We start from the raw sequence: 25,828 nt of genomic DNA on the forward strand, positions 1-25,828 counted from the left end.
TGGCACAATCCTGGACATAGTGTGACTCATTAGTTTGATTCCTCGGTAGCTTGTTTGTTTGGGAAAAAAAAAACTAATGAAATAATATTAATTTAATTATTTAAATTAAATATTATAGGGCGTTACATATAGTTAGATCTGTCAAAAATCGACCTGACCCGAAAATTAGCCCAAACTCACACGAAAATACTGGGTCTTGAACAAGATTTTGCGTTCCATAACCCGATTTTATCGAACCTGAGCAACCTGAAAAGTAATGGGTCAAAATTCGACCGAACCCGTTTTGGACCCGGTCGATTGAAAATCATTATATTTAGGAAAAATTACTTTAAATAATCCAACCTTTTGACGATTTTCCGCTAATAATCCAACCTATCGATTATTAATTAATAATCCAACCTTTATACCCCATTAACTTTAATTGTACCCAACAGGTCACCAACCTAAAATAATAGGTAATCTGTACACATGTCAAGAAACCATTGGTCACAAGTTTTTTTTTCTTTTTATTACTTTCCTCTTCCTTTTAGAATATTTATTTATTTTATTTTTCTTATTCTTCATCCTCTTACTCCTCCTACAGAGTACAGACCCCGTCTCTCCTACCCTCCGGTCCACCACAACACCTCCTCCATGCACCACAGTTGCTGCTTAGTGCTCCTCCACCCATTGACAACCTATACACACCAAAAAACCCCTCCTCCTCTATTGACCCTTTCTATCTCCTCCCTTCCACAACCCCCTTTCTCTTCACCTCCAATTGAACGATTGAAGAGTAATTAGACCAATGAGCGACAAACAAGTATTACAACAACACCAACAACCAACAACCAACAACAATAACAGCTGTAGCAGGGGTGAGGAGATGAGAGATAGGGTGAAGAGTAGAAATTCGCCGCCAATTGAACTTTGGTTGGTGGTGCGAGGTAGCAGAAAAACTCAACAACAAGAAATCACCTCGTCGGCGAAAATTAGGAGTCTTTGGCTCTGACTATTTTAGTTTGAATCACGCAATTTTGCATTTTTGGTAGAAAACATTGTGATTGATTTATTAAGGGTTTTTCATTGAGAAATTGATAACAAATTACCCCCTTAAATTTCTTTGTATGACATGACACAGAAGATAGGAGAAAGTGAGCGTCGCCGCCATTGAACGAACCTCCACCCTTGCCGCCATTGAACGAACCTCCACCCTCTTCTCATTGTTCCTTGCTTTGTGAAAATCACCGAAACTCATGTTTCAATTTTGAACTCCTTTCCTAGTTAGCAAGTTCCAAATTTGACCCAATATCTTGATTAGGTAAGTAGCTGGGAGGGAAGAAGAAGATATATCAGAAAATGGCTATGGAGGCAGAGGAATTAGGAGGAAGGAGGTTAGGGGAAAAAAAACTAAAAGAAAAAAGTTGACCTTCTTTACCGGTTCCCGGTCACTTAGGTCTAATAAAAGTTAATGGGGTGCAAATGTTGGATTATTAGATAATAATTCAAATGTTGGATTATTAACGGAAAATCGTCGAAAGGTTGGATTATTTAAAGTAATTTTTCCTTGTATTTATAGTAACAAAATGAAATTATGAGAAAAATCAAGCATAATAAACACGTTTTTACTATTGTAGTGTGTAATATGATTTTAATTTGAATTATACGCCATCTTATGGTTGAATTTGATTTAATATAAACTTCTGTAGAAATTTTGTTAACATGTGCTCATATTTTTTATATTTATACCTAAATTAATGAAAATATAATGCGCGTTTTAAAATCTCTCAAATCGTTGGGTTGACCCGAACCCGAAAGTTCTGGATCTTGAAGAACTATTTGTAAACCCAAGCTCGAAAGTAATCGACTCAATTCAACCCGAACTCGAAAATGATTTTTTGGACAACCCGGCCCGACCCGTTTAACAGGTCTACAACAGGACAGACCGACCCTACCCCGGATACACGTCATAGACCTTAGTAAAAAAAATTATCAACACTGCAGCTCTGTCGCATCGCCATTTCAGTAACCGTGATTGGTTGTTGGAATGGTGGTTAAGGTGTTTGATCCAATGGATTTTGGTGTTCTAGGTTGGATTTCAGTTTCTCTACTAAAACAAACAAAGTAAACAAAATATCTGAAATATTGATTGGGGTGAACCGCGAGTAATTTTGTACATAGATTGAACATTGATAGATAAAAGATAGCAAAAGAGTAATCTCAATTACTCAAAAAGAACAAATTCAATCAATTTCTCAAATTTCCCTCAAAAAAAAATAAAAAAATCAATTACTCAAAAAGAACAATTTCAATCAATTACTCGAAAAGAACAAATTCAATCAATTACTCAACAAGAACAAATTCAATCAATAAGATCTAATACGATGTCAAATTATGTATTACTCCGTACAAAAACATCCAAAACACCCAACCTCATCAATAAACCCTAAAATCTACAAACTACAATAATCCGATTAATCCACCACCCACAAAAACAAAATCAAAACATCAAATTCTTTGATTTTTATCACTTGCGAAGATTCTTGACCTTGTACCATCCTTTCTTACTGTAATCGCCAACAACTTTGACACCTTTCTTGAAGAGAACCTTCAATCCTTGAGCTCTTTCCTTGACCTGCTTCTCAAAACCACCCATTGTTGCTGTTGTTGTTGTTGTTGTTGAGGAGAGAGAAAGTGAGAGATTTGTTAATTTGACGGCTGGTGATTTGATTATACGTGAATGATGGCAGTTAGGTAAGAGAGAGAAGAGGGTTGCGTTTATAAAGGGAGCGAGGTTGCGGGTAACCGACTTGAAATTGGATCTGGAAGTTGGTATTGGTATTGTACAGCTGGCGTGGCGTTATATGATTGGGTGTTTCTTTAAAGATATTTTGAATTGTACGTTAATGACTGGATTGTTGCTGGCTAACAAGTAACAGGTCACATAGCTAGCTATTTCTTGGTTGGCACTTCTCCAATCTCCACTTTACTCTTTCAAACTTGGTTAAACAAGTTGTGGATATTCTCCATCGTATGGTGTTGTTGAATATTCTTGGTAGCACCCACTAATGTAATACTCCGTATTCTTAGGCTAAAATGTAAATTTGATCTTTCGAGTAGTACGAGTATTATGCTACATTGCTACATATATAGGGTGCAACCGTGCAATACTGGTGTTTGTAATATGTACATTTTATGAAGTATGTTCTGGTAGTACCCGCAATTCTTTAGGACTGTGACAACCCACGTAATCTACGACCCATCACGTACTATGTCCATATTTTCCAATACAATCCACGACCCGACCCACCCTAATTTTGACTGAGGCGGATCTTGTGTCAACTGGCCACCCAACCCACCAAACCCATGAGACTGACCAAACCCACCCAACCCACCACATTGGCCATCTCTAATTCCAAGAGTGGATGTTTCTCCCAAACCCAACTCCCCATAGGCATGAAAAACAGATACCTTGGGGTTTTAGGGGTGGCCTTTAAGTTTCAGATTTGAAAAAAAATCAAACCAAACACTAGGTAGGGGTTTAGATGATTCCGAACCCTTACATGATTCCAAAATTTGTTGCAAAACGCCCTCTAAAAGGGTGGAGTAACAATAAGTTGAAGTATTTATTAGTTTATTTCAGGTTAGAAATTTATGTGATTTCGCTGTTATTATAAGACAGAGTTTTTTTTTTGTGTGTAATGTGGGAGGGATGCCTCATTTTTTCTTTTCATTTTTTTATCCTTGATTGCAATATTTACTCCAACATTCTAGCATATTCAATGGTTGTAGCTAGGGACTTGTTTGCAATTTTTAGAAATTCTAAGCTACTAGCTTGACCATTGGAGTTGAAATGATAAATTAGCTTGGCTAAGCAAACCAATGAAATAATAATATTAAATTAAACTAAAATATTGATTGACAAATATGACTACATTAAATATCAAACTAATAGCTAACCACTAGGGTACTAAGTTACTAACTAGCTAGAAAGGGAAGTAACTTGAAATATTAGAACATCTTTAATGGTAAGCTAACTTTTAAATTAGCTTGTCATGCCACATAATATATCTGGCTATTTTCCTTTTTAGGTAGTTGGTACCTCAATGGTTAACTACTAGCTTTATATTATGTAATCATATTTGTCAATCAATATTTTAAATATAATTTATTTAATATTATTTCATTGGCCAATTTTTTTCTAGCAAATTAGTTTGTTTAAGCTAATTTGCTTGGCCAAGCTAATTCATCATTTGAACTCCAATGGTCAAGCTAGTAGCTTAGAATTTCTAAAAATTGCAAGCTAGTCCCTAGCTACAACCATTGGAGATGCTCTTATGTGGCATGACAAGCTAATTTAGAAATTAGATTGCCGTTGTAGATGCTCATCTTTAATGGTTAGCTAATATCATTGTAACTCGGTATGCCACATCAAATTTTCAAGCAACAACATTTTATAGCTACAACATGCTCCAATGGTTAGCAAGTAGCTTGATTTTTGTCTAACTTCCTATTTTAATTTTTTTATTCAATTCTTACGTTTACATTGCTATTAATTAGGAAAAAGAAGTTGTTTTTTCCCAAGTTAATTAGATTGGTAGAGCTAATTTGCTTTGTCTAGCTAATTTAACAAAATTGCTCCAATGATTTAATTACTTGCTTGAAAGTTTTGGAAATTGCAAGCAAGTCCCTAAATACAACCATCGGAGTTGCTCTTACATTGCTTAAGTTAAGAAAAATGATTCTATTTTTGTAAGAAAAACAATCTTACTTTCTTTATTATTATTTTAAATATGCTTCATTATTTCCAAATCAAAGCGCCTAATATTCAATCTCTCTCTACAATTTCTTTCTTTTTTCCTTAAAAAAATATAAAACAATTCATTTTCTTTTTAATTGAAAGTTATTGGATTATGATAAGGTGGATTACGGAGTGGCTAATAAATTTTAAAAGTTGGTAAATAGTTTTTCGTTAGAGGGGCTTAGGTCATTGGTAAGTTACCAGGAACGTAGGTAGACTTGGTCATTAACGGGGTCCATTTGAAGATTGTTAACAAACTTTTAGCTATTTTTTTTAAAGAAGTTTGTGAATTTATATATAATCACTTTTAGCGTTTTTCCTAGTAACAATCTATACTAATATATTAAAAGGCGTTTTTAAGAACGTATACGTGTCACGTATACCTCTTCTTATTACGCCACGTCACCACTAATCAGCATCATGACATGTCATTGACAACCAAAAAACATGTAAGCAAGGATCGAACACCTAACCTCTTTGTTAAAAGTTCAACGTCCAACCATCTTAACCAACCACAACTTGTGTTATATATTCTATTTAAACAGTTATGATCTTTTTTACAATAAACAACAAATCGAATAGAAGTGAATGCAAAAAAAGGAAATGATTATTCAATTTATAAATGTACAATTATTACTTTTTAATTTATAAATGTACAATTATTACTTTTCAATTTATAAATGTACAATTATTACTTTTCTAGATTAAGCCTTAAAAAATACTCAGGGTAATAGAACGTAATAACGAGTAAGTGGTTGAATAATTATAGAACATATTACATGCATTCGGGGTAATAGAGCGTGGAGTTTCAGCTTGGGAAGGTTATTAATCCGAATAAAAGTCAAAACCCGGGGCAACGCCCGGGCCACACACTAGTTATTTGACTAAAAACAATCGCATAAATTTATATTTTTCACAAATAGTACGAGTGGTACTTTTTACTATGTATATACTTCATTCGTCCTTATTTGGTTGACATACAGAGTATTTCTTTAGTCATGTTTGTCAATGCATAGTTTTTTTTTATCACTAATATCTTTTATTATGTAAAAGAAAAAATTATAAAAGGTTGATATTTTCAAAAAATTTATCAAGACGAATTTAACAAGGTCTCACATGACTAGATTTAACCTTATGCATAAAAAAAAAACAGTTAAAAAGAGTATAAATAGTGCTAAAGTCAAATTATGTCAACTAAATAAGAACGAAGGAAGTATATTAAACGGAGTAAATATTAAGTACACAAAAAAAGTTGAAGAGTTAAACATCAAAATATATTTAACTGATTTTTCATGAAATACCGTCGAGTTTTGGCGAAATTCACCAAATGCCCCGACTTTCAAAAATTCATAAAAAACCCCTATTTCCATACTTAATGTACCAAATACCCTTATTTCAAAACTTAATACAACAAATATATTTAATGACGTCATCATACCTATAATCGACCAATTAACGCCTAATTAACCCATCTAATCCCTAATTAACACCCCTAATCAACTCACCCATTAACAAACCTAATTAACCCACCCATTAACCCACTAACCCACCAATTTTTCTTTTCTTTTCTCTCTCTCCTCCTTCCTTCCTCCTTCCTCCTTTCATCAGCTCACCATTAAATCATGACTACATTTTTTTCCATCGAAGCCAAACCAAATTCCATCATATTTAATCACACAAAAAAGTCAAAGCAATTGAACGAATTTAACGAATTTCATCAATTTAACAAACCCCAGAGATTCTAAGAGAAATTTGAGGAATTTCGAAGAGAAATTCGAAGAATTGAAACAAAATTCGAAGAGAAATTAGAAGAGATTTAGAGAAAATTGAAGAACGAAGAACTTCAAAGAAAGTGAGCAAACAATAACATCAAACAGAAAAAAGGTTGTTTCTCCCTTAAAATTCTCCCCCAATTCGAGCCTCTTTTGTTTTGATAAAATGCAGATTTGAGCCTCTCTTGCTTACACCCTTTTCTGGGAATTTTAGTCGGAGTTGTTGATGGCGTTGATGGGGTAGATGGAGTTGGACTTGTCGCGACAGAAGGAGAGAAAATGAGTTGGTGGTGCAGCCGAAAAACAAAGAAAATTAGTCGCCGGCCTGCTTCCACCGTCGCTGCTGATGTTGTTATTGTTGCTTGGCGGCGACAGTGGCGGATGGAAATTCGACCATCCTGGTGGAGGTGGGAGATCCATGGAAGAAACTGGAAGAAAAAGTGGGGGAGAGAGAAAAGAAAAAATGGGTTAATTAGGAGTTTAGTGGATTAATTGGGAAAAAAATGGGTTAATGGGTGAGTTAAATGGGTTAATTAGGATTGATGACGTCATAAGGGTATTTGATACATTAAGTATTGAAATAGGGGTATTTTATGAATTTCTGAAAGTCGAGGGGCATTTGGTGAATTTCGCCAAAATTCAGGGGTATTTCATGAAAAATCCGTATATTTAAAGACGATGGGTGTGTATTTTGAAAACATAATCAACATATATTCTGTATTACTGTGAAGGTGGAGTTTTTTTATAAGACATAATCTCTTTATTCTAAGAATCTAAATCTTTAGATCTCACAAACTTAGTGCACACAATATCATTTGTTAATTTATTATAGCATGTAATTAAGGGGGCTACTGATCTAAAGCCCAAACCTTTTTGCTTTTGTTGATTGACTTAGCTTTTTTTAAGGGCCCAAGTAACTGAGTAAGGATTGGGGGGATGGCGACTTAGGCCCAATGGTAGCCTCACCCCTATAAGTTATGTTTTTCTATGTGTGCTACTTTTTGTATTTCTATTTCATTAAATTTCATTGTATATTTCTTTTTGTGTTTTTGTGTTAGAATGTAGTGTATTAAAAAAAATTACTTACTTACAAATCAAGAAAAGCATTTAACACATATAATTTGGCATATTAAAATTTCGAGGTCCACTTTCATATTTAGCACAAGGCCTTTATATTGTTTAAGGCGTCCTTGGCTAGGTTGTCATTGAAATCGATCTAGCATGCTTTTTCACGATCCAGGCATCATACTTCGTATTTACCCGACCGATTAGACATCATACTCCTTGATTTTCAAATTAATATTTTCCATCATATAATTTTTTGATCTTTTTTCTATCTTAGCCACCATCTTATAAAATTTATAAATGAATTAAGAGTTAAGCTAATGTTTGGGGTCTCACCTTTTAATTTTTCACCTTTAGAACTTATATTTTCTTTTTTTCATCCCTTAGTACCTCAACTCTACTTTCCGTCAAGTTAACTTACCGTTAACTACAACATGAATATAAATAAAACTAATTTAAAGCAAATAATGATATCTGGAAATTTAAAAGACGTTTTTTGAAGGAGGAAATTTAAAAGATTTGTGTAAGAATGAAAGCAACTATATAGCTCAAAAAATCTCTTTAAAGCAACCAGCTCAAAACAATGAGAGTGTTTTTCCCTACTTGTATAGGGTTTGTTCTTAGATTAGCTTTACTAACACTCTTACGGAGTAGTTAATTTGGCTCATACCTTAGGTAAATTAGAATTATATCCTTAAATCCTCCTCTTCTAAACACTTGTCAACTTCTTTTTCTTTTTTTGCAATTTGTCATTACTTACGTGATTTTTTCAGGGTTCACAACTGCAATTAATTTCACAAATTTTCCTCAAATTGCATCAAATTTCCTTTATGTCAATCTGTTTATTAGCAACTTGTCATCTATTTAAATCCCTCAATGCGCCTCATAATACACCTAGAGCAATTTGCATCGGGTTTACCTCTTAGGTTCTTGGAAATTTAATCCAAATCTCACACTTACCACTAGTTGGGGTTCCTTCCTACTGTAATTAGCCAAGTGGAAATAATAGTTACTCTTACATGCAATTAGGTGTGTAATCATTTGTTGTTTACGCGTATAGGTACTATACCTTTTTATCATCCTAATTATTATACACTTATCTATTCACGCATATAACTCATACTTCTTCTAGGATCTACTCCTACCTCACTTCAACACATTCTCCCTACTAGGTTTCATTTGTTTCAACGGAAAATCATTTCTTTTAACAATGTTCAAGGGAAAACATCAACGAAAAATAGTTTTCATTTGTTTGTTTACTGGTAAGAAAAAATTACAAAGAAACATAACATAAAAGTGGGAATGAGATGAGAGAAAAGGAAATGTAAGGGATTAGAGTGAAAATGCGGCATTCCTTCTTTTCAGAGGAAGTTGGTTTTCCTCTAGAGAAAGTTGTTTTCCACGGACCTTTGAGAAAATAATTGAGAAAATTATTTTTCACCTTTAACAAAACAAATATGAGAAAATAAATTTCCGGAAAAGTGTTTTTCGTCAAAACAAACGTAGCCTTAATCTCTTTGTTGTTTGTACTCTATTACTCTGTAATCTACTCTTGTATCGACTCTGTTTTTTTTAATACAAAACCCAATATGCCTTTTCGTACACTAAACTCGTTTCAAATGTGTGTTCTTGTCGATCCTCCAAGCGATTTGTTCTTAAGTCCAAGGTACAATTGAGATGTATGTGATTGTAACAATATCCACTTATTTCTCATTTTATGACTCAAGTATCTTGTTTAACGCGAAACAAATTATAACAAGCCATATAAAACTTTAACTAAGGGTCTAATCTTTTAATCAAAGGGATTTATCTTTTATATTTATGAGTTAATTTTTGACAAAAAATGTTTTATAGGTGGGTGAAAAAAAAGTTTGATCCAAACGGTGAGAAATGGGAAAAGCAACCCCCAAATTTATGTTTTAACTCAATGAATTAACCTTCTCAAATTTTCACATGAATCCTCTTGCTCTCTCTACTCACTTGAAGAACAAAGGAGAGAGAAAACTTAAACTCCACAAGAACAAGTAGGAAAAAACAATGGCATCTCCTTACTCAGACTTCAAAGGCAAACCTCGTCTCCCCAAATTGTTATGTGTCTTTGGTATTGCAGAAAGTTTTAAAATTAAAAGTAAGGGATTGATTAGTTGGCCTTTTGCATGGACTTTGATTTGGCATGCAATGTATCGATTGAACTACATTTACATTGTCACACTGTTAGTTTTCCGGATTGCTAAAGTTTGATCCTTGAGTGCTTTTTTTTTTTGAAATTATGTTCAGTGTGTATGAGATCAATGGGGAGAAGAAGAACATGGCAGTCACTCAATTTGAGCCAGCTGACACCCGGCGATGTTTTCCATGCTGGGATGAACCAGCAGCCAAGGTTTTTACTTTCTGTTTCTTTTGTTGCTGATTCATTTAGGGTTGCTTAGATTAGCTTTACAACTATCTGAATTCGTTTGCTGTGTTCATGTAATCACGTGTTATGCAAGGATTTTGTTCGGAACAGAAGCACTTAAACTTAGGGTTAGAGATTTTCAATTAGAACAATAATCAGAAGAATTCCTTGAAAATAATGGAGTTGGGTTGTGTCATCACTGTGATTATGCGCATAACTATTTGTTTGGTGATTTTCCTGCTACTAGTGATATCGATTTGTAGGTAAACACTAAGTTGTCAAAAATGCTAACATTACCAAGTCTTAGGAATTCTTGATTGTTGTTTGCAGTGATGCAGTCTGTTCAAGTTTTGTTTAAACTTTAATTTGCTCGCCAATCTGTTTACAGCTCCTTATTTATCGTATGAATTTTGTTTATCTCTTTTCTGTTCAGGCTACATTCAAGATTACCCTGGATGTTCCATCTAATCTTATAGCACTCTCCAACATGCCTGTCATTGAAGAAAAGAAAGAAGGAGATCTTAAGACTGTTTACTTTGAGGAGTCACCAATCATGTCGACATAATTGGTTGCTGTAGTTGTGGGTTTGTTTGATTTTGTGAAAAGTAGCACATCTGATGGTATACCTGGAATTCTGCTTTTTCACGATCCAGGCATCATACTTCGTATTTACCCGACCGATTAGACATCATACTCCTTGATTTTCAAATTAATATTTTCCATCATATAATTTTTTGATCTTTTTTCTATCTTAGCCACCATCTTATAAAATTTATAAATGAATTAAGAGTTAAGCTAATGTTTGGGGTCTCACCTTTTAATTTTTCACCTTTAGAACTTATATTTTCTTTTTTTCATCCCTTAGTACCTCAACTCTACTTTCCGTCAAGTTAACTTACCGTTAACTACAACATGAATATAAATAAAACTAATTTAAAGCAAATAATGATATCTGGAAATTTAAAAGACTTTTTTTGAAGGAGGAAATTTAAAAGATTTGTGTAAGAATGAAAGCAACTATATAGCTCAAAAAATCTCTTTAAAGCAACCAGCTCAAAACAATGAGAGTGTTCTTCCCTACTTGTATAGGGTTTGTTCTTAGATTAGTTTTACTAACACTCTTACGGAGTAGTTAATTTGGCTCATACCTTAGGTAAATTAGAATTATATCCTTAAATCCTCCTCTTCTAAACACTTGTCAACTTCTTTTTCTTTTTTTGCAATTTGTCATTACTTACGTGATTTTTTCAGGGTTCACAACTGCAATTAATTTCACAAATTTTCCTCAAATTGCATCAAATTTCCTTTATGTCAATCTGTTTATTAGCAACTTGTCATCTATTTAAATCCCTCAATGCGCCTCATAGTACACCTAGAGCAATTTGCATCGGGTTTACCTCTTAGGTTCTTGGAAATTTAATCCAAATCTCACACTTACCACTAGTTGGGGTTCCTTCCTACTGTAATTAGCCAAGTGGAAATAATAGTTACTCTTACATGCAATTAGGTGTGTAATCATTTGTTGTTTACGCGCATAGGTACTATACCTTTTTATCATCCTAATTATTATACACTTATCTATTCACGCATATAACTCATACTTCTTCTAGGATCTACTCCTACCTCACTTCAACACATTCTCCCTACTAGGTTTCATTTGTTTCAACGGAAAATCATTTCTTTTAACAATGTTCAAGGGAAAACATCAACGAAAAATAGTTTTCATTTGTTTGTTTACTGGTAAGAAAAAATTACAAAGAAACATAACATAAAAGTGGGAATGAGATGAGAGAAAAGGAAATGTAAGGGATTAGAGTGAAAATGCAGCATTCCTTCTTTTCAGAGGAAGTTGGTTTTCCTCTAGAGAAAGTTGTTTTCCACGCACCTTTGAGAAAATTATTGAGAAAATTATTTTCCACCTTTAACAAAACAAATATGAGAAAATAAATTTTCGGAAAAGTGTTTTTCGTCAAAACAAACGTAGCCTTAATCTCTTTGTTGTTTGTACTCTATTACTCTGTAATCTACTCTTGTATCGACTATGTTTTTTTTAATACAAAACCCAATATGCCTTTTCGTACACTAAACTCGTTTCAAATGTGTGTTCTTGTCGATCCTCCAAGCGATTTGTTCTTAAGTCCAAGGTACAATTGAGATGTATGTGATTATAACAATATCCACTTATTTCTCATTTTATGACTCAAGTATCTTGTTTAACGCGAAACAAATTATAACAAGCCATATAAAACTTTAACTAAGGATCTAATCTTTTAATCAAAGGGATTTATCTTTTATATTTATGAGTTAATTTTTGACAAAAAATGTTTTATAGGTGGGTGAAAAAAAAGTTTGATCCAAACGGTGAGAAATGGGAAAAGCAACCCCCAAATTTATGTTTTAACTCAATGAATTAACCTTCTCAAATTTTCACATGAATCTCTTGCTCTCTCTACTCACTTGAAGAACAAAGGAGAGAGAAAACTTAAACTCCACAAGAACAAGTAGGAAAAAACAATGGCATCTCCTTACTCAGACTTCAAAGGCAAACCTCGTCTCCCCAAATTCGCAACGCCTAAACGCTACGATATCCGCCTAAAACCCGACCTTGATTCCTGCATATTCAATGGCATCGTTTCAATCGACGTCGACGTCGTTTCATCGACTAAATACCTTGTACTCAATGCTGCCGATCTCAATGTTGATTCTTCATCTGTTTCCTTCAAACCCAAGTCATCTTCTCAGGTGATGATCGCTCTCCAATGTGAATTGTTTTAAAATTTTGGGTGTTATCTTCATTTTTGTTTTTGGGATAACAAAGATTTGTTTTTTAAAATTTGATTTAGGAACTTCGAGCTTCTGGAGTGGGATTGATTGAAGAAGATGAGTTATTAATTGTTGAATTTGCGGAGGAGCTTCCGCTTGGAATTGGGGTTTTGAATATTTCCTTTCAAGGAACCCTAAATGATCAAATGAAGGGATTTTATAGAAGGTATTTGATTTTTTTCAATTAAATGGTTAATGTTTTAATTGGGTTCTTAATTTTTTATTGTTGTTATGTGTCTTTGGTATTGCAGAAAGTTTTAAAATTAAAAGTAAGGGATTGATTAGTTGGCCTTTTGCATGGACTTTGATTTGGCATGCAATGTATCGATTGAACTCCATTTACATTGTCACACTGTTAGTTTTCCGGATTGCTAAAGTTTGATCCTTGAGTGCTTTTTTTTTTGAAATTATGTTCAGTGTGTATGAGATCAATGGGGAGAAGAAGAACATGGAAGTCACTCAATTTGAGCCAGCTGACGCCCGGCGATGTTTTCCATGCTGGGATGAACCAGCAGCCAAGGTTTTTACTTTCTGTTTCTTTTGTTGCTGATTCATTTAGGGTTGCTTAGATTAGCTTTACAACTATCTGAATTCGTTTGCTGTGTTCATGTAATCACGTGTTATGCAAGGATTTTGTTCGGAACAGAAGCACTTAAACTTAGGGTTAGAGATTTTCAATTAGAACAATAATCAGAAGAATTCCTTGAAAATAATGGAGTTGGGTTGTGTCATCACTGTGATTATGCGCATAACTATTTGTTTGGTGATTTTCCTGCTACTAGTGATATCGATTTGTAGGTAAACACTAAGTTGTCAAAAATGCTAACATTACCAAGTCTTAGGAATTCTTGATTGTTGTTTGCAGTGATGCAGTCTGTTCAAGTTTTGTTTAAACTTTAATTTGCTCGCCAATCTGTTTACAGCTCCTTATTTATCGTATGAATTTTGTTTATCTCTTTTCTGTTCAGGCTACATTCAAGATTACCCTGGATGTTCCATCTAATCTTATAGCACTCTCCAACATGCCTGTCATTGAAGAAAAGAAAGAAGGAGATCTTAAGACTGTTTACTTTGAGGAGTCACCAATCATGTCGACATACTTGGTTGCTGTAGTTGTGGGTTTGTTTGATTTTGTGGAAAGTAGCACATCTGATGGTATACCTGGAATTCTGCTTGTAGTGCTACTGTTTTTTAATGAACTACGCCTCAGGGGATCTTTATATATGACCACATTTCTTTCTTATTGTGCAGGTATTAAAGTTAGATGTTATTGTCAAGTTGGCAAGTCAGACCAAGGGAAGTTTGCTTTAGAGGTTGCTGTTAAGACCCTTGAATTATATAAAAAGTAACTTGCTCTCACACTGTCTTTTCTTTGTTGATTCCAAACTACTACGTATATATTTTCCCATGTTTCTTCTTATCTGTTTGTTATTATAATACTGTTCACACTTTTAAAAGGTATTTTGATGTGCCTTACGCCTTGCCCAAATTGGATATGATTGCGATTCCTGATTTTGCTGCTGGTGCCATGGAGAACTATGGTTTGGTCACATATCGTGAGAATGCATTGCTGTATGATGAGAAGCACTCCGCTGCTGCTAACAAGCAAAGGGTAATTAGTTTGCTTAGCTGGCTGAGGCATCACTAAATTATTTGTTCTGTCTGTTCAATAATGGAATTCTCTTCTGTTAAGGTTGCTATCGTGGTTGCTCATGAATTAGCACATCAGTGGTTTGGAAATCTCGTGACTATGGAATGGTGGACTCATTTGTGGTTGAATGAGGGATTTGCAACATGGGTAACTTTAATTTATAATCAAAGCAATGTTCTGTTTAAACTGAAAATTTCAGCATTTTAAATACTGAAATTATTTTATTATTATTGGTCTGTCCACAGGTATCCTACTTAGCTGCTGATGCTATTTTTCCAGAATGGAATATTTGGACTCAATTTCTTGACCAGACTACTGATGGGCTTAGGCTGGATGGTCTTTCTGAATCACATGCTATTGAGGTTTTACTCTTACTTATTGTTTGCTTGTTTAGGTGTATCAGTATCTGAAAAATTCAACTTATAATGCTAAAGTTGTGTCTTATTTCCAGGTGGAGATAAATCATGCTAGTGAAATTGATGAAATATTTGATGCCATCAGTTACAGGAAAGGCGCATCTGTCATCAGGATGCTTCAAAGTTATATTGGGGCAGATACTTTTCAGGTTTACTCCTGTTGTGTCTGTATAATTTCCGAGTGTCTGTATAATTTCCGAATTTGCTATATGTTTTTGACTTCTTGTTTTCTGTTTTGTTCTAGGAATTGCATGTTGTTTCCAGTTAAACTCAAATACCGTTTATTTTTTTCGCTGAAAATTCTTATATGCACCCAAGTGAATGCATAGTTTGGTGCATGTGCCTCAGAACATCATACTTCCAGTATCTGAGCTTCACTTATTCCTTTTCTTTGAAAAATTCTAAATTCTATTTTTTTTAACTGACACGGGTTGGCATAGTATAGAATTGGATTGGTTGGCGTTGAAGAATTTCATCTTCGCTCGTAAAATGCTCGAAATACCCAGATGAAAACAATTTTCAAGCTGATTCCATGGAAATAATTTTGATTGCAAGTCGATTTCATTGTAATAGTTTCACACATCATTGCATGGCTTTCTAATGTAGCTTTGTTCCGTCATAAGTTCTTTTGGTCTCCCTAACATGTTTGCTTGGTTAGACATCCTGATATTGGTATCTTCTATCTTCATTTTCTTTCAAAGTTTAATGGTTTGACTTATGTTTAACTAAATTCTTCTACCAGAGAGCTCTGGCACGCTACATAAAGAAATATGCTTGCTCAAATGCAAAGACTGAAGACCTATGGGCTGTTCTTGAGGAGGTATCTGGTGAACCAGTAAAGGAACTAATGAATTCATGGACACAGCAGAAAGGATATCCGGTTGTTTCCGTGAGGGTCAAAGACGAGAAGCTCGATTTAGAACAGGTGCAATGCGCTTAATTTATACTTCGTAATTTTTTTTACTTTCGGTCTAGTGCGCTACCACTACAAGAAATTAATTAATTACCAACCACTTGGACTTTTCCTTGTTAATGTCTTATATAACTTCTAGATCTAACATTGTGTAATTGATGACAGTCACACTTTTTGTTGAGCGGTTCCCCTAGTGATAGCCAATGGATTGTCCCAATCACTTTATGTTGCGGATCCTACGATAACCGTTACAGTTATCTCCTGAAAGAGAAGTCTGGAAGTCTTGGTATCAAAGATGCTGCTTATGTTAAGCTTAATGTGGACCAGACTGGGTTTTATAGAGTGAAATATGATGAAGAACTTGGAGCTAAACTTCGACATGCTATAGAGAGTGGCCAATTGTCTGCAACTGATAGATTTGGTAAGTTTGTTTGTGCAGGCTTTATTGTGTCATTTCTATTATATAAATAGTTCTGTAATTGTTTGACATTAAACTTCTTACCAACAGGTGTTCTGGATGATTTGTTTGCCCTGTGTACCAGTGGTCAGCAATCTCTGATAAATTTGTTGACTTTGATTGCATCATTCAGAGAGGAAACCGAATATACTGTTCTATCCAATTTGATAAATGTAATTTAACCATCATTTTTTTTTACTGAAGCAACTAAATTGTTTGAAATGCTAATTTTTTTTTTTTTTTTTTTCGTTTCCTCAGATTAGCTACAAAGTTATGAGAATAGTTGCTGACGCCACACCTGAATTAGTTGATAATCTCAGAAAGTTCTTCATCAACCTCTTTGAGTATCCTGCACTGTGAGTATCCTGCACGTTTACCATTTATATGAGCTCAAAATGAGTTCATTCATTTATGCATAGCACACTATAGTTACATTTATGATTATCTTATGCAAATAGTTGAATCAAGATGTGTCTGTTTTGTGTTATTTTTTTTTTTTTTTTTTACTTTAGGTCTTATTGTATTACTTATAGATTTTGACGATGTAAGCAAGCTTATTTTAATGACCTCAAATTGTTGTTCATTTGGCTCATTGTCCACTAAAATTGATTCTCTAAGTAATTCTTAGAGAGAGTCTAGTATACGTCCTTTTCAAATATGCGAGAGAATGGTAAACGTGGGAAACAGTGGATTTAAATGGTGCGTAGCAGTGTAGTATTCTGAGTAATCAATTTATAATTTACTGGAGAGCTTTAAAATGAATGAACTAAATCACTAAAATAAACAACTATGCAAAATAGAAGAAAACTTCAACATTGTACACTATTTTAGTCGTAAACGAGGGCGAAAAAGCATTTCTTCTATCATGAAATTTCAGAGTTAACCATGCTACCTTGTAGCAGCAAAAGTTGGTTTTTATTTAACCACAGATATGGATGGCTCAGTAGTTAAGAATATAGGTCTTTCTCTCTGTGTTGCTTAGAGCTGTGTGGTATATTGACAATTACTTCAAATTTGAAGTTTAACTCAATATGGAGCATTTCGTGTGAGAAATTTCTGTGCGCATTGAACTCTGATGGATCTTAACACTGTTGTTTGAGCAGTAGGAGACATGTCTAGTTAAGCAACCATGGAAAAGATTCTTTCTTTTTCTGCTGAAGGTTTTTTTGAGCTTGTGTGGCATAGAGTGTGGAACTACATTAGTTTGTTGAGGGGTAGTTTGATATGAATTCTGAATCTGTTAGTTTTCTGGCTGTCTTTTTTCTTTTCTATGCTTATGTCATGCTTATTAAGAGTCAACTCATCAATGCTTGTGGATTTGTTAACAGTTTGATTTTGGCTCTGCTTTAGCCAATTGCGACTTTGTTTATTTTCTTCTTGATTATTTTCTTTTTAAATATAATGCAGGAAACTTGGCTGGGATTCTAAGTCCGGTGAGAGCCACTTGGATGCCATGTTGAGAGGGGAACTGCTGACTGTGCTTGCTGAGCTTGGGCACGAGAATACCCTAAATGAAGCTATTAGGCGTTTTGACGCATTCTGTGCTGACAGGGATTCACCGCTTCTACCACCTGATACCAGAAAGGTAGTGTAACGCATAAAACTGACTTCCTCTTGTACATGTATACATAACATTTACGGAGTATTGTTTATTCTGTGTGTCCTGAAATATGCATTACATGGCCCCAATTCTTGTAATAATGATTTTTACACAATTTTACTAAAAGATGCTTTATAAAATGTTGTTGGATCATTTGCTTTTTCAATCACTCCGCCTTAGTACATTTTGGAAATCCAATTATAAACTACTTTATGTTAGGTAAGAAAACACATTTTGGTCGAGGGAGGGAGAAAGTACTAAACCAAAAATTAAGTCAAGCTCCGGGTTAAAAAGATTAAAAAGATTGCACTTGGAAACCCTTAGTCTACCTTTTACCCTTCTCAAACAACTGTTCAACCAATGCTAAAGCTTTCAAACTTAAAAATAAAACTGAAACTCCTTTAGCAAATAAGGGAATTTGACATCTCCAAAGCCTATTAGTTTTAGATTAAAAAAAAGCTGACTAATGTACAAGTAAGAATAAAAAGGAAAAATTGATTCTAAAAATACAACCTTTAAACGGTCTGCTAAAAAAGGGCTGAATTTTTGTTGACTAAGAATATCACAACCTTTTGGACATATCTTCTTTTAAAGAGCTTCTTTAGACAATGACCTGCTACTATGGGTAATATGCTGACGTGGCTTTTATATCTGTTACACAATGCCATAAGATCATTCAACATAAGTTACTTAACCCCATCAAATTTAACTCTAGGAAATCACCTTACAATCTCATCCCACTGTACCCAATTTACAAAATCCTCGAAAAGCCAAATTCCAAACAGCAACATACCTCTCAGACATTCATCCAAAACTTTCAACCCATCATAAACAAACCCCATTTGCGTACAAACATGAACAATAGAACTTCCAGTATACAAATCCCCGCAAAATCCAAGTGAAATCACTATACAATATATTAACTTGAGTACCCTCAAACAAAAAACCAGTGTTACTACAAATGCTCATAACAGATGAAAACGTTAATGGGCTTTGTCTATAACCTTGAAATAACATTTCAGAATAAAATTCAAATGCTTTCCCTGGTAATCTATAGCGTTTGTACCCAGAAATTAGCAAATTCCAAGAAACAACATCTCCATAGCGTTTGTACCCAGAAGTTAGCAAATTCCAAGAAACATCTCACATAGACAGTCGTCAAACAGTTGGTGGGCATAATCTAAAGACCCTGATTTGATGTGATCATCCATTGCACGGTTGGTAGAAAAGATTAGATCAGAAGTGTCAGTCAGTAGGAATGAAGATGCAAGTGCCCGAAAAATTAATTGTAAAGCGCTAACTTTCAAAATGCTAGCACGCCAATGCAGGTTTGTAGCTATAATTAACAATATTAAGAAAAATATCACAGCCGAGAGTTATTAGCTACCCCATGATCAATACTGCATTACCTCATTAGCAACATATGAAAGGGCTCTGTAAAGACCTATCAGCACTGGTATTGTTGCCAACGTTGGAGACATCCTAAAAAAGAAGGCGACATCAAAGGATCATTAAATGTAAATATTAATTGCTGAAGAAGTTCTGTAATTTCATACTTTCAAACAGCATCTTGCAAAAAGTTCAGTCATATCATATGGCAGTGTGTGCTTTGTAGATCAAAGATTTTCTGGTAAGTCATTGTTTATGTCAAGTTTCCTTTGTAGATCAAAGATTTTCTGGGAAAACTTGTGGACGCTCTATTGTCTGCTATCCTCTCAAACTCAGCCTATGTTCTGGTTGAGGGCACTTAAACAGAGTTTGACACTAACTGATACACCTTAAAAGTCAGGTAGGATAAAAATATGAGTTAAATCTAAGGTCCATCTATCAGAATGCCTTAAAATTTAAAATGTCAGGCCTTCTTCATTTCAGGCTACAAATGTGTATCCAGACAATTATGTTGAAATCTAAGATTGATTGCAAATCCCGTATCACGTAGCAGTAATGATTTTTGGTATCATTGTTGATGCTCTCACTTTGCTTCATATCTGAATGATTTTGTTGTTGAAGGTCTTCTATTAATATATCAAATACTGTGGCATCTATCTATTATGTCGATTTTATGATCACCAATTCACCTAAGACTCAATGTTTGTCGAACTCATGTGCTAAGTTTACATCAGCGACTTTTGGTTAAAGAGAAACAACTGACCCTTGAGAGTTCAAATATTCTTCCTCTGTTTAAAATGAAGACTCCAAATACCTGCCAGTAGCGAGCTTGTACTACTGAGCCGTCTCAACTTTAAATCTTTCCTACATACATTTAACAAAATAAGCTTCAAATCTCATGAACGACTACCTTCTCTGGCAGTTGATTACAATTTACCGGCCTCCAATTCAAAGGCAGCGTTTGTAAGCAAGAAAGTGGGTTCGCCAATTAAAAGCAAGAAACAAAACCCTAATTCGATGTACTCCATATAGAAAGAAATAACTCAATATTTTAGAAGGATACACATTTAACATACCTCCTTAAACACCACCTTCAGTTTTATCCCAAAATGGGCGTCTGCCACAAAGTAATATATAGGTGATGACACCAATACTCCGAACATCGGACACTGGACTTGATTTTCGTTTTAGTACTTCTGGAGCCACATAGTAGGCACTACCAACAATATCTATGAATTTTCTCCCTGCAAGAAGAAATGTTTTGCCCAGAAGCATCAGAACTTTGAAGCAAATCATATGGCAGTCATAACAAAGATGAGTATTTCACTGGTTCTTACACCTTTAAATGGATAACACTCATAAAGGATGAACCATAGGATCCTCCAGAACTAGGCTTAAGAGAACTAATTATCCAAAATTGATGTTAATTTTTTCTACTCTCCAGGTTTTATGAAACCTGATAGTCCAAAATCTGTGGCCTTTAAAGATGAATCCTTTTTAGGCGACTTGAAAAGAAAATTCTGCAGACAAGAAACACGTCGGAATCAAACATTAATAACAGTCATAGTTCGATCAAGTTGGATTTTAAAGTTCAAATATGTAGATGAAAATCTACCTCAGGTTTCATATCACGGTGAACCAAACCATGTAAGTGACACTGAGCAGCGACTTTCAACATCTGACGCACCACCACTGCTGCGTCTTTCTCTTAATACCAGCTATCCTTTCTGATTTGGATAACAAAAGCAATTAACATTAGAACATTTATGTAACAAAAATTTGACATTAACGCTTCTGGAAATAACATCATGAAAACGCGGCTGAATAGAACATTGTTTACTTAGATAATATTCGATCCAGCAACTCTCCACCTTCACACAACCTGATGATAAGTGATAATTAGCACCATATTTCAATAACAGGGAAAAGAAATTGAATCACGCATGAGAGAAGTAATTTCTTCACTAAAGAATTGGATTATGGACTTCGTGGCTTGTGGGCCTCAAAACTTGGGCCAAACTGCTGCCAAGAATGGTGCAACATTGCATAGCTTAGCCTACACCACCACTCTTGTCTTATCCATCACCACCACCCAACTCTTCTTCCTTTCTCTACTACTCGCCACACAAACAAAGTACTGCAGCGCCCATCATCTTTCAACCACACAATAGCCACCGCGGAGCAGCTCTCATCTCTCAACGCTGCCCAGCCGCTGCTCCTCCAACACCAATCTCCACCGTACATTCATCGCAACCTACCACGCATCACCAAGCAACACCAACAATACTGTTATCACCGCCGCCATCCAACACAACCATGCACAACACCAGCTACGCAACAAAACGCACAAAATCACATCAGAAAAACAGAGCAAAAACAGAGGAATTGAGTTCGACCGAACCCGTAATTATGTTCGACCGAACCGAAAATTTAGAGTTCCTGGTTGTATGAGGTTCAGTCGAACCTGAATGAAGTTCGCCCAAACCACCACTAAGTTCGACCGGACCTACTATCAGTTCGTCCGAACATTTGGGCGGTCGAGTTCTTGTACGGAATTAATGAAGGTCACGTGCTTGCCTTGGTGGTTCATTGTTGGTGCCCTCGATTTTTCGCCGTACAACTCCATTTGAAGGCTGCGATTTGATTGAAGAGTGAAAGGTTGTGATTGTTTGTTCTTCGAATTGGGGTTGGGTGATTGGAAATCGGAAGCCTATGATTGATTGTGATGATTGATGATGGAAGCTGATGAACGGTTGATGATTGATAGATGATGACGGACGAGGATGATGATTGAGGAGATGAGGCGCAGTGAAGCAGGGAGCAAGAAAACCCCAATTAATTTGGACGAAAATGGACGAAGGGGAAAGGGGGCGAAAAAAGACAAAACAACAAAAGGGGGTTCTGGTTCAAAATGTCGGATACATTTTGATTTTGTGAGGTTCTCATTGTTTAAGAGCATTTGTCAAATGGTGAGTTACAATATGTTGTGGCTAAATTTGCCACATTAAATTTTTAACTATAATTGATTAAAACTATAATTTATCATATTGGTGGGCTATAATACTTTGTAGCTCCCTATAATATTTATTTTAAATAATTTATTTTTTTGAGCTATATTATTTTTGAGCTACGTAGCCCAAAATAGCTACAAGATTTTTTGAGTTGTTTATGTCATTGTTGTACCAATGGTGGGCTACCTGCTCACATATTCATTTTTTTGTGAGCAGGTCCATTTTGTAACCATTAGAGTTGCTTTAAGGCTTTTCCTTTTTCTTTTTATTTTTTTATTTCTTCTTTTCTTCTTTTAATTAGTTTTACAGTACTTTAGTTTAGCTTTTTCTTTTTCTTTTTCTTTTCTTTTCTTTTCTTTTGTTTTAATTTCCTTTATTTATTTTCTTTTCTCTTTATTTATTTTTCCTTTTTTTTAGGCCTTAGTATAAATACCAAAATTTGGGTTAAAAAAACTTACAATGTACATAATTAGTCACCCACTTGGGTACCCGATTTTCTTGTCGTAGAATTGAAATCTACGATCTTTCCTATTAAAAAAAAAAAAAAAAACTTATCTTTCAAAAAAAAAATGTACTCCGTACATAATTAGTCTTTTTCTTAGGGTTCAGGGTATAAGATTAGTTTTTGGTGAGAGAAAGTGAGGGAAAATCAATGAAAAATTGGGCTTTTGAAATTCAAGGGTGACAACTTGTATGGAAGGATCAACCAATTAATCAATGAACAATTTCTTACTCTATCTCCTTATTTATTGTTTTCATTTATTGTTTTAATTAGTTCAATTTTTTTTTGTTTAGCTTAATGATTCATATTTAGATTAGTTCTTATTATTGTTTAGAACCATGTTTTTAGTTGTTAATTTCTATAAATTTTGTGTTTATGTTGATTGAGTAGTTTATTGATTAGGGTTTGGTGAAAACTCAACATTGATTGGTTTGAGTGCTTGTGATTGGAAATTAGGGATTTTCATGATTAAATTATTACTCCCTCCGTCCCGGAATACGTGACCTGTTTCCTTATCGGGTCGTCCATTAATACTTGACCTGTTTCTAAAAATGGAAATATTCTAACAATATTATATTATTTCTCACTCTACCCCTATTAACCCACCTACTCCCTACTCCATACAAAAAATAATTAAAAATTCAACCCTTACTCTCCCCCAACCCCACTCCTTTACACATTTCCCACTAACTATATTAAAATAATATCCCACTATCAACTACTACCTATTAAATTAAATAAGTCAATTCAAGTCCCTTAAACTCTGTGCCGGTCAAACCGGGTCGAGTATTCCGGGACGGAGGGAGTACATGTTGTAACGCCCCGACTTCTAAACACCATTAATTAGGTTAATTATGTTTAATTAGCAGCGGAAATCCTAATTTAGTCGGAGCGTCGCATGCCATATCTCCCTCGCGGGAATACAAGGCGACAAAATACTTCTTAAGTTACTAAATAAACTTTAATAATACATACTCCTAACATTGATTAAATATTAATATAAAAGTCTAACTCATTTCTTGCAATTAAACTAGAGTTTAATTAATACATCCATTATTACTAGTGAGACATAGTTATCTTTACTAAAGAACGATCGTGAATTTGATGGTTGCATCCTCACTCTAAGGCATCCCATGATCTTCTTTGTACCTAAAACAAAAGCAACATCGTGAGCCGAGGCCCAGTAATATACTACCCTAACAACGTAAATTCATTTCAATTAATTTTATTTACTTTGCAAACAGGGAGAATAGAATATAGTAAATCACTTTCATAAAAGCATAATAAAATCTCATTTATAACTTGAAACTTTAATAGTTTCCATTATCTTTCATAAAATCTTCATTTTACTTGGTAACTGACAAGTTAGCCTTGCGAAACGTCTCCCACCTTGCGATAGTCCTCAAGGAGCACTCTCCCTTGTTGGACATACGCCCGTACCTAATTAGTTTCTCTTTTTTTAGCTTGCGGTAACCCTCAAGGAGCACTCTCCCTTGTTGGGTGTCCCGCGGTACGGCGGTACGTGCACGACCTAGAAATAGTAACCCCACTAACTGCCAGAACCGGTTACACTTGTATTTATCATGTTTCGTATCTTATTAATAACTCATAAACATCATCTTATAAAATCATTCATAAACATATTTAAATATCATCATTTATAACACACTTCATAAATACATTTCATATCCCATAATCCAATAAAAACACATCATTATAAACATATTTCATAATCTCATAAAACACATTCCATAAGGGGATTGTAGGTGTTAGCAATAGATGTTACCTCAACCGTAGTTTTATACTTCCCGTTTGATGGACCGTTCTTCCGAGCTCCGAATACCATTTATACTTGTAATTTAGAATGTAAAATTGTTAACTAATAATTATAGATACCATTATATTTCAACTAGTTTAAAATCATTTTGATAAAACATTACGTAAAATAAATGAAACAAAATGAAATACACTTACACGTTATGTCTTATTAGTTAGTAAGGCCCACAAGAGTTGACTTTTTAGGATTTAGGTGCACATGTTTCCAAATTGGAGAATCCAGAGACCAACGTTGGTCTTTTCTAACCACCACGAACAGAAAAATGAGGGAGGTAGTTTAGGAATTAGGACTTGCGAGAGGCGGTACAAAGGTAGTTCTAAGGTGGAGGTCATGTGGTCAGAAGTAAGGGAGGCAGAACGGCGATGGTCCGTGTAGCAACGTTTGGTGGTCGTACTCCAGAAGAGATGGGAGGAGTGAGTTCGGGTTTCGGGTTCGACAACGGAATGCTATAATTAAAGCTTGATATCGGAGGTTAGTGGTCGTACATGGTGATCGAGAGTGGGAGCAAGTCATTCATGTGGTGGAAGTAGGTTGCAGAGGAGGCGGTGTTACGGTGGTGGTGCGTAGAAACAGAGAGGAATGTGGGGTTTAAAGGGGATACTTTTACTTGGTTTAATTTGCTGGGAAATGACTCAAATGAGGCTTGATGGAGTGAGGAGTATGATCAGCTTCAATGGGTATTTATAGGGTATTGGAATAGCATAAAAACGTAAGCAATGACTTCATTTTAGTGGTTTTAGAATTCCTTTAATACCATGGGAATTAAGAAAATGGAGTAGGAAATTGTAAAAAGAAAAACTGGATACTCTTGAATTTGCTTAGTAAGCATGGAATGATGAGTAATATTGTTTTCTAAGTGACACTTGTGAAGTATTTTCATGCTCTCATTGAGCTGCTTACACGACATAGAAGGGAAGAAGGAGGAGTTGACTTTGCTCTTTTATTGGTTGACTTAGGGGCACAATTGTAATTTCAGTTACTTTGCCCAATTTTCTGATTTTAGAATTGTAAAAGAGGATTGAATTGTGACTTAGTTACTCACGTCTTAGTTATACTAATATTAAAGATTAGTTTTCAGAAATCAATTTACAAAAATACATACTTATTATGTAAAAGATGGTTCATAAAACCACACTACCACTACTACAAAACGCGTGGTTTGGAGACGCTTTTTCAGCCTTTTTTCGACGCCAAAAACGTCGAGAAAATCGGCCTCG

General features: G+C 34.8%; 1 protein-coding gene and 1 long non-coding RNA gene across 11 annotated transcripts; one reads left to right on the forward strand and one right to left on the reverse strand.

Moving 5' to 3' along the window:
- The first annotated feature begins 12,410 nt into the window (after positions 1 to 12,410).
- Positions 12,411 to 17,881, forward strand: LOC110779909 (aminopeptidase M1-like). Its single transcript, XM_056842301.1, has 14 exons — positions 12,411 to 12,754; positions 12,856 to 13,001; positions 13,253 to 13,355; positions 13,804 to 13,990; positions 14,087 to 14,180; positions 14,294 to 14,447; positions 14,529 to 14,633; positions 14,732 to 14,848; positions 14,938 to 15,051; positions 15,645 to 15,827; positions 15,981 to 16,236; positions 16,324 to 16,445; positions 16,531 to 16,628; positions 17,680 to 17,881. Exons 1-14 carry the CDS (start codon positions 12,527 to 12,529, stop codon positions 17,864 to 17,866), a joined length of 2,094 nt encoding a protein of 697 aa, XP_056698279.1. The 5' UTR covers positions 12,411 to 12,526; the 3' UTR covers positions 17,867 to 17,881.
- LOC110779908 (uncharacterized) lies at positions 15,642 to 25,274 on the reverse strand. Of its 10 annotated transcripts, XR_008932184.1 has the most exons (10): positions 24,749 to 25,274; positions 24,561 to 24,625; positions 21,726 to 23,923; positions 21,102 to 21,591; positions 20,877 to 20,988; positions 20,601 to 20,781; positions 20,338 to 20,505; positions 20,025 to 20,125; positions 19,282 to 19,354; positions 18,282 to 19,061 (listed from the first exon to the last, which is right to left on the reverse strand). It is a non-coding gene; the product is annotated as an uncharacterized lncRNA (long non-coding RNA). The 10 variants fall into 10 exon arrangements; XR_008932190.1 differs by lacking the exon at positions 18,282 to 19,061 and adding an exon at positions 15,642 to 17,413 and having other exon boundaries at positions 20,877 to 21,591; XR_008932189.1 differs by lacking the exon at positions 18,282 to 19,061 and adding an exon at positions 17,705 to 17,843 and having other exon boundaries at positions 20,877 to 21,591.
- Positions 25,275 to 25,828: the final 554 nt, after the last annotated feature.

Source organism: Spinacia oleracea, chromosome 1 (genome assembly GCF_020520425.1).
Source record: "Spinacia oleracea cultivar Varoflay chromosome 1, BTI_SOV_V1, whole genome shotgun sequence".
In the NCBI taxonomy this organism is placed as follows: Eukaryota; Viridiplantae; Streptophyta; class Magnoliopsida; order Caryophyllales; family Amaranthaceae; genus Spinacia; species Spinacia oleracea.

Coding starts and splice junctions, on each gene's coding strand:
- LOC110779909 (XM_056842301.1), top strand. CDS start 12,527: ATGGCATCTCCTTACTCAGACTTCAAAGGCAAACCTCGTCTCCCCAAA. Junction 15,828..15,980: donor AGAAGCTCGATTTAGAACAG/GTGCAATGCGCT, acceptor AATTGATGACAG/TCACACTTTTTGTTGAGCGG. Junction 16,629..17,679: donor CTCTTTGAGTATCCTGCACT/GTGAGTATCCTG, acceptor AATATAATGCAG/GAAACTTGGCTGGGATTCTA.